The sequence below is a fragment of the Buteo buteo genome, chromosome 6, assembly GCF_964188355.1.
Source record: "Buteo buteo chromosome 6, bButBut1.hap1.1, whole genome shotgun sequence".
Taxonomy (NCBI): Eukaryota; Metazoa; Chordata; class Aves; order Accipitriformes; family Accipitridae; genus Buteo; species Buteo buteo.
The window spans coordinates 27,887,892-27,903,303 of record NC_134176.1 but is presented as its reverse complement, the minus strand read 5'-3'; the positions used below and the strand labels follow the sequence as shown (position 1 = coordinate 27,903,303).

Sequence of the window (15,412 nt, the reverse complement as noted above, 5' to 3'; positions counted from 1 at the left end):
AATCTTAAGTGGTTGCACAATTATTACACTTTTTTATAATCTCAAAGATAAAAATGAAAACATCTGCCTTTTTGATGTTCTAGAGGAAAAGAATTTCTGCTGCTGCTTTATTAGTTAGAACGTACGTCTTGGTATAATATGCTTGAATTTTAAAATGTGTACTTAATTTTTTTTTTTAACTCTTCCATTTATCAGCACAATGACAACTCTGTGGGTATTTTCATGATCTAGCCGCTGCCTCTTCAAGGCATGTGTATCTTTTTAATAAATGTAGAAAAAATATAGCAGCAAAAACATACAAAATAAGCCCTATTACATAGTTAAAGATGAAAAATCATCCTTTGTACAATACATCTTAAAAGAGGTTCTTAAGTAATAACATTTTTGGTAAGCTTGCTATATTAGCAAGATTACAAATTTATTTAGATTTCCTTGAGATATAGAATATAGTTGAATTCTTAATGTGTAAGACAGCATATATTTTAACACTCAAAATGTTACCTGATAAGCATAACATTTTACTGTAGATCTTAATTTTGAGTATTGAGGGTTGTTTCTTGAAGATCTTTGATTATATGCAATACTGCAACTGTGTAATTAAGGATTATTTAGCTGTTTAGAAAAACCTGCAAATTCAGAGTTGGAGTGGTCATGGGCCACTTTACCTGTATTTTATCCAGGAAATTAAAGTAGGAGAAAGAATGTTGTAAAGTGAAATGCGTAACGCCATCTGTAATAATTACCAAAGTAAGCAGTTTCATTGCCTCTAGCAGACCATTCAGTATGATTTGGGCTGTGTTCAATAGCACGTACTTCCAAAACCAGAGTCTAGAACAAGAAGACAAACTAATAAATTTTTCAGTGAAGGAGTTACATGCAACAGAAAGCTGAACCAAAACATTATAAAAATTAGATGTGTGAAGAAAAAATATTTTACTGAGAAATATAATTTAGCACTGACTGTTGGAGTCGTGCTATAAATATTTTTAAATCATACGTCTTGCAAATTTTCTGTCAAATGAAGGCAAAATATAGGTGTGTTATATTATTTCAAGTTTATTTATCTAGAGTTTGCTTTATTTTAGCTCTGAAATCTTCAAGCAAAAACTGGACTCAATGCCAGATCAAACAAGTTCAGAAGAAGAAATGGAGAACTGGTCAAAAGGTAAGGACTTTTAAGATATTAATAAGGAACCTCAGGTGTTGTACCAGTGCTAGGCAGTGACTGGAATGTAGTTGTTCTTGCTGATACATGACTGACTTTGGAAGAAAAGAAAAAAAAAAAACTACCAACCAAACCCACAGCCACACACTGCCTCTTAGAAGCATTTGGGGTAACAGGAATATAAATAATCAGCTTTATTTTTATTTTCTGGGTATTGAAAATGTTTTTGTATAACTTTGAGACATCTTATTTAAATTCTTAGTCTGTACATTGCACTCTGTTTTCCAACTTTTTTTCTTAATGGGTTAACAACAAATCTGAAGTCTGTCTTAAAGTAACTTTCTTGGCTATTCACACCTGGCTAGAGTATAATTAAGCCATCTACTAATATTAACGAGATTCTGGTTATTACCTCAACTGAATATAGACAGTAAGGTAGGCTTGGAGGTAAAGGGGGCCCTGGTTAACTTGGAGCTTCCATGGTTCATGGAGTTTTCATCTCCACCAGGATGGAAGGATCTTTTTCTATTTGGATGACCAAAATTTTGCTCTCAGATACATTCTTCTATGTTTCATGGCAGAAACAAAACAAACAAAAAAAAAAAGCACTGAGTTTGAGAGCTCATTAGTGACTGACTGACTTTACAGAAGAGAATTGCCAGAAACTGGCTTGTGACTAGATGATAATGTGTAGATTGAAGAAAGGGTAAGACACAAGGAGATCTTCAGTACATCATAAAAGTGTTTTTTTTCCAGTAAGTGGCTATGTGTACATGGAAAAAAAAATTTTAGAAAATTGAATAGGTATGTCAACATCAAAGATGCCTCCTATATCAGAGCCTGATAGCATCTTGTGTACTTCCTTTTTTTGAATTTTATACTATGTATTATTTCTCAAAAGCTAATAAATGTCAAGTTTCTCATGAAGAGTCTGTTGTTTAGAAGAAAGAAGAAATACTCCATCTTGAAGATGATGCATTTCTTACATATGTAAAGGAATTTCTGTCTATATTATTGTGTAAAATAAGCTACTTGTAGACCCCTTTTAATTCATGGAATTTTGAGCTATTACTGAGTGAAATTTAAAATGTTTTTGAATCGTATACTCTGAAAACAAAAGTAATCATGGTGGAGTAACATTAGTGGAGAATTGTAATCTGACAATTTATACTTTAAATGTGTAATGGCTTAATCAGATTTAGTATTTTTAGACCTTTAGGGGTCAGCATACCCTAAGAATGGTTCAAAAGGTTAACTTTTCCAAAGTAGGCAAGTGAATACCATAAACTGATTGTCTGTGAAATATTTTCTGTCTAACTGCAAGAAATGGCATTCTGCTGCTGCTCACAGATACTTTAAAAACTGGTTAGTTACTGAGTTTAATGTGTATTATTTTTCTGATGCATTAAGTTAATATTTTGTGCTGTTTAGAAAGCTATTTCATCCAAGCTAACACTTACATATTTGTGTATCCAATAGAGATTGTTGTATAGACAAAAGTAAAGTTGTACACTTTTTTTAGATCAGTCATTAATAAGCCAATAATTCTTTATGCTTTTACTCCTAAGGAAGTTAAAAAAAGGGATTATGGCTAAATCTGAAGTCATCATACTGGTTTGGATGAGGAATTTTTTTTTTTCTTAGAATCTTTATTTGCGTATTAACAATTAAATTACATTTTCTTATCATAAAGTGAGTAGATAAATTACAGCAACATAATGTTCAATGTGTACCCTTGATAGACATTCTGGTGCATTTTCTCATTGAACTACTAAATCAAAGCAACTTTCAATCTTCTATTTAAATGCCTGTGTTGAAGTGTGTATCATTTTGTGTTCCACTTTATCATCTGTGGTATCTTTCCTTTTTGCAGCTGGTACTGTACTCTATCTAGTTGTTCCTTGCTTGTAACTTGGAAGTTTAAAAGCGGTTTCTGGAATAACACTATAATGATTTTTTTTTCTTTTATAACATACTGAAATGTTGGACATTAAATTATTTGTCAAAAAATAAGGATGTTAAAGCACGTCTGAGATTAAATTCAGCTGACTAGATGAAAATTCAGTCAAGCAATGAGGATTTAAAAAAACCAGCAAAAATGTTAGGCACAGAGAAGTGGTAGGTTTATGGCAGTTATGTGGGATAATATGTAACCTTTTAATAGATGTTATAAAATAAAATACTTGACAGAAAGGCAGTGTTTAAGAAGAGTATATCTGAAGTGTTTGATAGTTGAGATTTTCTTTTTAACTTTCCGTGTTGTTTGGAATATATGGAATATGTCTGTCTGTTCTGGTATATTAGGAAGAGTTAAAGAACAGTCTATGTGCAAGGCTTATTATTTTGGGTTTGTATCTAATTTAAATGTACTGTTTATCTCCGCAGCACTTAGTTTTTAACGGGAGGATAGTAGCTTTTTACATTCTCTCAAGCTTTCTTAGAGAGAAATGAATCAAGAGCATTGGCAGCAGGCCAATGAAGACTGTGTAATTTCCAGATGAAAAACATTCAGGATCCAAGCTAGAAAGCCTAGGGTGGTAGTCCATTATAAAAATAAACTTATATTGGCAAATAGGTGCATATCTTTGCATTGCAGTGGCAGTGTGGGAGGAAGCACATTGCACCCGGGTGGAGTTGTTACTTTAGTAGGGTTTACATGCATGACAAAAACTGCACAAACATTAATACACAAGACACAAGAGGGAACCTGAAATTAGGTGCTTTTCATACTTAAGTATACATTCAGTACTTGATATGTCAATTTTCCAAAAGACTTAGCAGGATAGGAAAGCGGTGAGTGTGCAAATACTGGAGTTAAATTTGTGTCTCATTTGACTTGTATCATGTACCATGTTTGAATGGGTGCAGGTATACTTGTTCTGTATTATATAGTCTTTCAGTATTGTAATGTTTTAGCTTGTGTCATACTTCTGAGCATGAGCATCTAGGATTTTTAAGGACACGGCAGAAATTAGGTGAAGCCTTAGAATAGCAATTACTGTTTGGTCTGTTTTGACAACAAAATTATAATTTTGCTGACTCCAAAATGGAAAGCATTGTATAATTATTATTTGGAATTTCCTGAAACTAGGTAATAGATGGATTATTTTTAATGGCAAAGTGGTTTGCTTCCTTAAAAGGTGGTTATTATATTTTTCAAGCATAGAAATAAATATATATATGTATTTTTAAACCACTACTTGAAGCACATATTGAAATGTAAGTCAATGAACCAATTTCACCTGTAAGAATTCAAAGTCAACTCTTAGTTATAATCCATATAGACACTTTCACTGTAACTTGCTATCCTTCAAAAGAATGTTTGTGTGGCCTGTAAAAATACTTTAAATTGCATATCTGGAAACTGTAGTTCAGAGGAGACTCTAGCTTTAAAGAGATGTGATAATGTAGATTGGAACAGAACTGCAGAATCAGCTTGTGCAGGGAAATTTGAAAAGTAACTGTTTTATCTGGTGGTGAGCTATTGTTTTCCGGTCCTGATCCCTTCAGGAAAAAAAGAAGAAGAAAACAGATATGCAAACCTAATGAACAAGTTATGTATACATAGCTGCTCAGACACATGTGCATGTGATAAGCTTACTCATAGACAGTTGTGTTAATTGCATTGTGTGTTTGTGCATGCATTGGTCTTGCATGAACGCATTCTGTTAAGAATCTGGCCATAGCTTGCTTTGTGTTGTCATGGTCATGGTGTGTATATACGTTTGTATTGCTTACAAAAATACTCTTTAGTTCTTTTGCTGTGTAGTGAATAATATTCAGGCAATAAAACCTCTCTAGAAATATTTTTGCATTTATTTACTCCCATTTATAAATTCCATTAATTGTTAGCTGTCCCTTTTGCATTCATGGTAATTGAGGCAATGTACAGTCATATGCATAGGTTAAGTAAAATGAATCATGTTTTTTTGCTAACTTCCTAGACATGAAATTCCTGTTCCTCACCATCTATTTGTCGACTATTTATCAGAAGTAGTAAGTTTTTTTCTAGTTGTGTAATGATTTTAATGTACTTTTTTGTAGGTTTGGTTTTGTAATAGTAATTACAAGGACAAGACTTTTTGTCTGGAATTTTATTGTGTGACTTGAACACACACTAACACACATACAAAGATGAAGGGGTAAAGAAAGCTTTGAGAGTAATGTGGTGGTGTAAAGATTTTTCACCTGATGCTCTAGTTGGGTCAAAAAGCAACTAATTGTAAAGGTGCTGCCTCCCCTTTCTCCAGGACATTACAGCTGTAAACACTCTAAAGTAAATCTCAAGCCCTTCATCCAAGGCTGTAGTAGAAGCAGAATAAATGATACTTGTCATATTGGTCTGTTTCTTTTACATGCCTCAACAGGAGATACTATAAGCCTGTTCTTCCTCTCCTTCCCTCTTTTAGCAATAAGGAGTGCTGTTTACCTGGGAAAGAAAGAAGACCTGGATATTGCATGGGTGTGTATGCAGAAGAATCTACGTGATATGCAGAGAGGCAGAGTCCTCTTCACGCACATGGCTCAATTGATTAGTGTCGGAATTCCATGTGTGCTGTGCTTTCAGCATCGAACTCACTGTGTGCTAGCTGTCAGAGATCCCCTTGCAAAGTGGCAAGGCTAGTTGCAGGTTTCTCTGCACAGTATAGGAGGTAGAAGACAGGTTCAGAGGATGATCTTGCATGAGTCAAACATAGGAAGAGTGGCTAGTAACTGTTGAGCAACACTAAATATGGAAGATGAAGAAAACATTTTGCATGGAAAAAGAGGGAATAGTGTGCCTTGACTTTGAAGATAAAAAGGAGCTAATGATAACTGAAAAATGAAATACTGTCTGGTCTTTCCTGTAAATATAATCACCCTTTCGTGTGTATAGATTCTCATCTGTCCTTTTTCCATCCCATTTCTTTCCTTGACCATTTTGAATGGTTAAATACAGTGCATTTCTGGCCAGACTGCATGCAGAAAGACTCCTCATCAGAAGCACAATTAAGTGTCCAGTATCTGCCTGACTCACTGGAGTGTTGTGGATATCGTTTTGTTAGACCCTTTACAGTACACTGAAAATGCGTAGTGCCTTATCTGCACCAAGTACTGCAAGCACTAAAGATGGAGAGAATGCACGCCTTGAAGTATTGCACTTTGAATCGCTTAAGTTTTTAAAGTATGAGTGCAGCTAACTTAAGAATGTCTTGAAATGTGCTTCAGGGAGAGCAACACTTATTACCACAGTAATTTTTATGTAGTGCTTCAGAAAGAGCTTTAGAAGACCTAGCACAAGTGCAAGAGGAATTTGGTTATTTTCTTCTTTAGAAACCTTCTTTGCTTCTATTTTAATAACTAGAATAAAGCTCAAGTTCAGAACAAAGACATAAACAAAAAATTTATTAAAAAAAGGTTCTCCAGGGAGTTTATTGGAGACTCTTATCTGAAAGTTCACTTGCATCTTTAGTAGACCACTTACTCGGAGTGAAGGATGCGTGGGCAAGGTGTCTTGCTGGCACATTATGCAGAGTGACTTTTCTTTTATGTCGGACGCTTAAAATGACAATATTTTTCTTCACTTCTAAAGCTGTAGTTTTCTGGGATTTTGTTTAGAACTCTATTTCAGCAAAGCCTTAGTTGTTTGTTTATGGTAGGGGAGGTTGAGTACGTTTGGATAAGACAATTTTCACTATAATTAATGGGCATCAGGAAACATGACCCTGTCTAGATAAAAGGGAGTTCTGGATCATTAAGATTTAGATAATGGAAGGGGTTATATGTGAAAAGCAATTGTCTGGTATGACAATAGCAAAAGAAAAATGGGGTGGGAGGGTTTACTTTGTTTTTAGCTGGTTTAGAAAATATAAACACAGCACGCTTAGTAAAACTCTAGCAGATACTATGTTTGGAAATTATGTAATAACTCCATATAGGCTGTAATGATATCCTGAAACCCTGTATTTAAACTAACCTGAATTACAATGAGAGATAAACAGAATATTTACCCATCCCTTATGAGCTGCTGCTGATATGTAAATTTATTCTTCTACTTTGCACAAATATACTTTTGAGCTACTGCTTAAACACTTCAAGGTCCTTAGCCAAACAGTTTTAATGATGCCTCCAATATTATGAAAGTGTGACATTTGATGAATGCCTTGTATAGTTGTGATATCGGGGAAAGTGTAAACAAAAAACGCACATCAAGTCATCGTGCAACACCTAGATAATTTATAATTTTACTGTTTATATCCATCTTGACATTTTTTATCTGCCAAAGGCAGGTTTCATTTGGAATCTTAATCTGAGATTTATTTGGTGGATCTGGAAATCATAGCTAGAGTTCCCACAGGAAATGGTCCATCTACCAACAGATTAAATGGCAGTCCTGCAGTTGTTAAGGGAGCTCTGCATTTAACACACATGCATACTCATTCAGTCAGCACTGTGGAGAAAAATTAAAGTAGTAACCCAGGTTTAGGAACAATGTAGCTAAAAAGTCCCATATTTGCTGAATGACAAAGGGTTATATAGCAGCATTTCATTTTATTATTCGTGCTTGAATTTCTTGTTTGCTTTGTTGAGTCTGCTGACGAATACTAATAAATGCCTGCAACAATCCAGACGAGAGATGCCTGGCAACAAAGCTATGCGGTGGACCTCCCTGATCTTCTCCAGTTCACAACCTGACCTTTTGAAAAATTGGCTGGGCTAAGCTGCAGAATTTGGGTGTAATGGTTATTGTTAACTCCAGCTTTAGGATTTATTAATTTGTGTGATCAAGACTTACCTATACTTCAAAGTTTCAAAAGACCAAACACAATCATCCATCCATTAGAACTAACATTGTGTTTCAGTGAATCCCACTTACTATCTGCCTAGAGATTCTGCTGTTTTGATGCATTCGGAATATAAAAATGCTTTTTCACGTGTGAGACCGATCCAGTGAAAATCTGGTGTCTTCTCAGAGACTAATATTTTAAAATAACAATATGTTAATGAATTGCAAATGGAGAGTGGAATGCCAAAGGAAATGTCTGATATTTACACATTAATAAATGCATCACGATTAACTGCAGTGAATACCAAAATGATTGGCCACGTATTTTAAGACTTAGAAGCCTTACTCTGTTTTAAATATTCACCAGTTTATACACAATTGCTGTTTAGATGCAAAATAGGAGGGCAAAAGACTTAGTGAGAGAGACAGGCAAGGGAAACATCATTACTAAAATAATCAGAATTCTTGGAGAATTTTAAAAAAATTGCCTGTGCCAGAATAACTCCAACTGTTCTTAATCTCCTTCTCAATTTATTTCTTTATGAAGGGTGTTGCCAGGGTTCCACACAAGTACAGGTGAATAAAGAAGCATTCAAAGTAACACAGATGTCCCCTTGCTTAAATTGCTAACACAGAATGAATTCACTGTTCTCTTTAGATTCCTTTAAGAAAAATGAACCATTAAACTTCTGAGTTTTGTCTGTATTTTAGCAGACAAAATATTTTCAAGCCTCTTGTGTGTGTGTGTCTCATGGGATATATAGCAAACTAAGACATTAATGCAAAATATAACTTCTGTTTTTCTTACTTCATTTGCAGAGAACTTTCTCAATAAAGTTCCAATAAGAATACGTTGTTCTCTCTGATCATGATTTTGGACAACTTAAACACTTAGCTGTAGCCAGAGGTTGAGCATTTGAATTGTATTGTTCTGTTAGCCTGACTGACTTCTGAAACAGTTTTAATTGTTTGGAAGTTCTCTGTATTAGAAAGGTAGTCAATGTAAAAAAAAAAAAAAATTAATTTCTTCTGCCTACTATTGAAATTACAGGAAGTTTGTATATACTATACACTGCACATCTGCCTTCTAATACAGAAGTACTGTAGTCTGCTATTGTGAAGGAAAACTATCATCATAAAGGAGTGTGGAAGGATACCAATTTAGTTATTTGAAATTTCTCTTATATTTTTGATTGTATAAATGTTACTTTATCATTCCTAAGTAAAAATGGTATTTTTTTTTCTTGAAGTCCAATTGAAATTAGTTGCTAAAGCCTCTCTGATAGGAGAGAAGAATTTGAGGTCTCTGAGGAGGAGGCAGGAGCAGGAAGGGCCACCAGTGAGGTAGCACAGGCTCCAGGATACCCCATGGATACAGCACCTTGGGCTTTTGCAGCTTTACTTCTGCCGTGGCTTGCTCAATGACCTCGATCCAGTTACTTCATTACTGTGTGCCTCAATCTTGTTGGCTTTAAAATTGCTATCACAGTGCTTATGCATCCCTTACATATGTGAGAGTTTCCAGAAAATGTTGTTTTCAAGGCTTATTTCAGTGAACCTCTGTCATTTGTTTCTTGAAATAAGAGCAGATACCCCATCTCAGTGTAAAATCCAGGACCCTTCTGAGTAAGAATTACTTAAAAGTAAGTTGATTGTCCTTATTCTTCTTTGTTGACCCATGGTGCTCTCAGCAGGGCCCACAGTTATGTATTGTTAGGGCATTGAGTACAATGCATCTAGGTGGCAATTTCCTCTTTGTTACTGCCAAGGGCTTGGCTGGCTATATGTGGAATTTTGGCTGGGCAGAGCACTGAGAAATAAAAGGAATTAGCTTTGTATTACAAAACCACTCCTGAGCTCAGCCTTCACTTATTATCAGGTTCTTATGACTGCCATTCTGCCATGCCACGGAAGTGCTTTAGTCAGATCTTAGAGTCCTACTGAATAATCATCTTAAAGTGTGCCCAGTTTTCTTTAAATGTTAGAAAAAGTCTGTCATGAAGGGACAACTATTTGCTGTTGGTTGCAGCTTATTGTTTCTCAGTATACTACACTGCACTGAAGGGGCATAAATAATTGCTAACGTAAGTAAATCTGTAGTAAGTCCAAAGATGAGTATAGCTGCACTTTTTCTTGTTTATTTGTTTGGGCAAAAATGTATATTGACCTTGTACTTTTTAGACTGAGCTTTTGTAATAGCTTTCCAGAAACAAGCGTTACTTTCTTCTTGAAAATTAAATACAGCATCTTTTCTTGGGATTAACTCCAAAAACTTGTTTGCAGATTGTGGGAAAGATAAAACAGTGAGGAAAAAGTTAAAAATAATGAACACCCTTTGAGATATGCATGTAAATCATGTATGTTGCATCTGTGTCAACTCAAATACGAATGAAAAACGAAATAACAGGCATTCTGAAAATGCATAAAACAAACCAACTCTTTTCCTTCCACTAGTGGCAGGCAATAGGATCAGATTTCTTCCACTAGCTTAATTTTCATTCTTTGCATATTTATGCATATAAAATCCTTTAATTTTGGTTTCCCACTCATTTTCAGGATTTATGCCTTTTAATCATTCAGTAAGGGGTGAACTGTTGAGCAATCTGGGTCTTTCACAGTCATTCTGTTTGGTAGACATTCCAGTAGTTATACAGCTGAGTAAATGAATGTTTGTCTTTGACAGAAAGGCTGACTCATCATTTTCAGCTCATGAAGGAATATTCAGCCATAGTACTAATTTCATTTGCATAGCTTGAAAAGTTAGTGGCTATCAGGTTCAAGTTTTTCATTAGACTTAAATATTTAATTTCTAGTTATTTATTATATATATCTAAGAATTCAAGTCCAGTGGGATTAGATGTTATGAATTTAAGACAATCTCATAATTCATTTTTCACGTGAAGCTATTAAAACTGCTTTTTATTAATGCAGCAGCTGTCTTGTCTTAACAACTTGTTAGAACACTTGCAGATGTGTGTGTATGGTCATACACACATGCCCAGAAATTATGTTTTCAGAAATGTTTGTAATATTATTAACTTACAAAAAAATCTAGATAATTTGAATGTCAATAATAAAAAATAGCAATTAGTCTAGTGAAAATGAAAAGAAAGTGAAGTTCTCAAGTAATGGTCTTACACACTTGACAGTTATTGCAGCAAGTTGAAGTAGATGTGTGGTTTGCACTTAGGGGCAAGAGCAAGTATTTTTAAACTGTAGTAAGTTGTCCTTTTATTCCAGTGGGAATAGGTTAGTTTGGTATAGGGGCAGGGTGGCTCTCTGCTTCGATAGTTTTGTTAGATAGTGAGTATTCCCTCTTGGTGTTTGAAATTCAAAGTTTTTGGTATTGTACAAACACACACACACACACAAAACAGAGAAATTGAAGCTGTGTTGTTTTTAGACTGAGAAGATAAAATACATGATTAACAGTAAATTAGTGTTTATCAATCACTGAATTTTAGAAGCTTTTAGTAATTGAGGTTGCAGTTAGTTCCTCAAATGTTCTGCATTTTTTAAAATGTTTTTAATCTGGCAGCATCACGTAGGAAGAGTAAGCTACTGAGTTTGCAGTCAGCTTTGCTCATGCTCCCAGTGTGTGTATGGCTCATTCTCTTCCTTCCTGGTTTTGCTCTTTTTCCTCTTCTGCTTCTTACTGCCATCCCTCTAAGGGTTCATTCATGCAGTCTTTTGCAGACAGATGAGAAAATGCTTTGTTTGTGCTACAGACCAGCTTAAAACAAATACTGGGAAGCTATAGGTAGCAAGCAGTAAGTACTATTACACTTGAAGCTGGTTTGGAGCACCAAGGGCTTCCAGTGTCCCCATACTCATCTGCAGGCAGATCTGTTGCCAACTGTGTATTTTGCAGTGCTGCATGCATGTTCCGTTGTGTTTTGTTTGTTTTCCTTTATTGTTATTCTGCAGAGATCCCCTGCAAACCTCTGAGCTGATCAGAGTGGCTAGTGGGGTGCTGAAAGACTATAAACAGGGAAGGAGGTGCCCACCCAGCTTCTGCTGGATGACGGGACTGCTGAATATGCTGAGCGGTATAACAAGAGAAGCTACTGCCTTCTTAGCCTTCCAGGTGAATCTGCACCTTCTGTGTACTTACATCTTCTGTGCACTTACATCTTCAACACTTCTTTCTGTATTATCAGTGTCAGTACAGGATTCTCTAACGCTGTGCTTTCCCTAATCTCAGTGCCAATCCCCCGCTTCTAAGAAGAAGCTATGAGGAATAGTGGCTGCCTTCAAAATGTGTTTGGCTCCATGCTTTTACTTGACTTTTAACCACTCCCAGCTTAACAACATTGAATTCTGTTCTGCCTTTACTATTTCAAGCCATGACAGCCTTATCTTCCCCTTACGTCCCTCACAATCAATTCCCAGCTTTAATTCTAGTGTCTTTATATTCCTTCTTCCTAACATTTGCTTTTCTTCCCCTCAATGTGAACAAGCTATTCATTCAAGATAAATACATACAGATCAGCTGTTCAGCTTCTCCCTATAGTGAAATATTAATCTGGGCTACTGAACTTGTTCTATTTTATATGGAAAATAAGTTGTTTAGTGTACTCAAGAACCAGAATCAATGGTGGTGATACCACTTAATGAAAACTACAGCACTTTTTGCAAAGCTTGCAAGGCAGTTTTATGCTTTCTCTGATGTTCCTTGTGCAGCCTGATTATTGCAAATGCTACTTACTCCCCAGTGTGTCTCTGCAGCATTGGTAATTAGCGCACAATACAATTTGTAGGAGGCATGAGGAAAAGCACTGAAGCGCATTGATTAATATTGCCACTTAGTTTAACAGCAAGACAAGCTACCATGTACCAAGGCCTAAATTACTTGGGGTGGGGGGTCATGGGCTATATGCAGAATAAAGTGGTTTTAAAAATAAAGAAGTTGCTATGCCCATTGATCTGACAGTGTTCAAAATGTCTTCCCCAAAGTATTCTACTGACAAATTTAGCATATTGACTAAAAAAATGCATTGCAGCTTTATTAAACAAGTAAAAACCTCTAACCTTAATGCCCTTGGGCAGAGCGCTTCCAATTCTGAGTGGAGGAGGCTGCCATCATCTTCTCTCTTACAAAGCCACTAGGGAAAAAAACAGACCCTCTGTGTTTCACCTAACGTTTGCAGGAATGCCACGTACAGGCTTGCTGTGATGCTGCTTAGTCTTACCCATGTGCTTGAGGGAATTGAATCTGGATGAAAAGGTGTGCTGCAAATGTAAGTTGCTTGAAGAAGCAGCATTAGCATTAATAAATGCCAACACAGGTCTAGTCCCATTCTAAATTCTTTTTTTTCCAGCTGCTCTAACTTATGGTTGAAGGCATAAAAATCCATATCTTGACATGGCCTAAGGATTTAGCCTGAAGTTCAGCTGCTAATGCAGATGTTTACCTCATCATGCAGACATGTTTACTTCATTCTGTTTTTAAAAAAAAAAAAAAAAAAAATTAAAAAAAATCTGTCTGCTTACTTGACCTGTCTAGAGAGCTTTGCTGCTTCTTGGGAGCTCATATTCAGGAAGTTATAAAGAGGCTGCTGAGGCTCATCTGACCCTCTGTTAGCCCCTGCTGCTCTTCCACATAGGCACCAATGATACTGTTGGGGTGACCTGGGAAGTATTACATGTGACTATGTGGCTCTGGGGGTGGTGGTCAAGGGTGTGGGGACCCCGGTGGTGTTATCCTTGATCCTGCCAGTAAGAGGGAAGAGCATGGAGGAGGACTGGGTGAAGTAGAGGAGAGGCATTGTTCAGACAACTGGAAGAAGCCTCATGTTCACAGGTCCTGGTCCTCATGGGGGACTACAACAACACTGATAATCTGCTGGAAGGACAACAGCAGCGCACAAGTGGTCTAGGAGATTTCTGGAGCCTACTGATGACAACTTCCTGACACAAATGATTGAGGTGCCAACAAGGAGAGGTGCTCTGCTGGACCTGATACTTACAAACAAGTCAAATGTCAAAGTTGGGGGGCAGCCTTGGCTGCAGTTACCATGAGGTGGTGGAGTTTAGGATCCTGAGAGGAGGAAGCAGGACAAAAAGCAGGACCTCAGCTGTGGACTTTAGGAGAATAAACTTTGACCTCCTCAGAGATCTGCTTGGAAGAATCCCATAGGATACAGTACTGGAAAGAAGAGGGATCCAAGAGAGCTGGTTGATATTCAAGGATTACCTCATCCAAGCTTAAAAATGGTCTATCCTGACAAGCAGAAAATAAAGTATGTATCAAGCAGGATGTTGTTTTCCTTGAATTTGAGTAAGGCTTTGGACTCTGTGTCCTATAACATCCTAATAGAGAAGCAAAGTATGGGTTAAATAAGTAAACAGTGAGGTTGATTGAAAACTGGCTGAATGTCTGCGCCCAGATGGTGATTGATCAGTCCAGTCCAGTAGGACACAAAGTCCAGTAGGAGGCAAGTCACTAGTGGTGTACTCCCAGAGTCAAAATGGATCCAATCCTGTTCATGGTCTTCATTAATGATCTGGATGAGGGAGCAGAGTATACCCTCAGCAAGTTTGATGATGATACAAAACTGTGAGGAGTAGCTGATACACCAGAGGGTTATGCTGCTATTCAGAGGGACCTCGACAGGCTGGAGAACAGGGCAGAGAGGAACCTCATGAAGTTCAGCAAGGGGAAATGTGAAGCCCTGCACCTGGCCAGGAATAATCTCATGTAACTGTACATGCTGGGCACCAACTGGCTAGAAAGCAGCTCTACAGAAAGGGATCAGGATCCTGGTGGACAGCAAGTTAAGCATAAGCCAGCAATGTGCCCTCATGGCAAGGATGGCCGACAGCATCCCAGGCTGCATTAGGAAAAGCATTGCCAGCAGATCGAGGAAGGTGATCTGTTCTCTCTGCTCAGCACTGATGAGGTCACATCTAGAGTGTCAAGTCCAGTTCTGAGCTCCCTAGTACAAGAAAGAGATGGACTTACTGGAGCAAGTTCAGCAGAGAGCCACAAAGGGACTGGAGCATCTTATGTATGAGGAAAGGCTGAGAGCTGAGACTGAGCCTCAAGAAGGGAAGGCTTGGGGGAGTGGATCTTATCAATATGAATGATACCTAATGGAAGGGAATGAAGAAGAAGAAGCTAGACTCTTTTTGGTAGTACCCGTTGACAGGACAAGAGTCAACAAGCACAGATTAAAACACATGAAATTCCATCTGAATTCAAGGCAACAATTTTTTACTATGAGGGTGATCTAACACTGGCACAGGCTGCCTAGAGCGGTTGTCAAGTCTCTGCTTGTGGAGCTATTCAAAAGCCCTTTGGATGTGGTCCTGGGCAACCTGCTGTAGGTGACCCTGCTTGAGCAGGGATGATCTCCAGTGGTCCCTTCCAATTGCAATGGCTCTGTGAACTCTTTTTAAGTAATGGCACTAAAAGCAGCAAATTCAAAAAATGGTAACTGTGAAAAGAAGAAAAACTTATTAAGTTGATTACTTTCATG

The 15,412-nt window shown here is 37.0% G+C and overlaps 1 protein-coding gene across 1 annotated transcript in view; it reads left to right on the top strand.

Moving 5' to 3' along the window:
• The window catches only part of MIPOL1 (mirror-image polydactyly 1), a 195,328-nt gene that overhangs the window by 30,760 nt on the left and 149,156 nt on the right, over positions 1-15,412 (top strand). Inside the window, exon 4 of the mRNA XM_075030253.1 lies at positions 1,086-1,165. Within this exon, the coding sequence (XP_074886354.1) occupies positions 1,086-1,165 (80 nt within the window). The remainder of the gene's footprint in view (positions 1-1,085; positions 1,166-15,412) is intronic.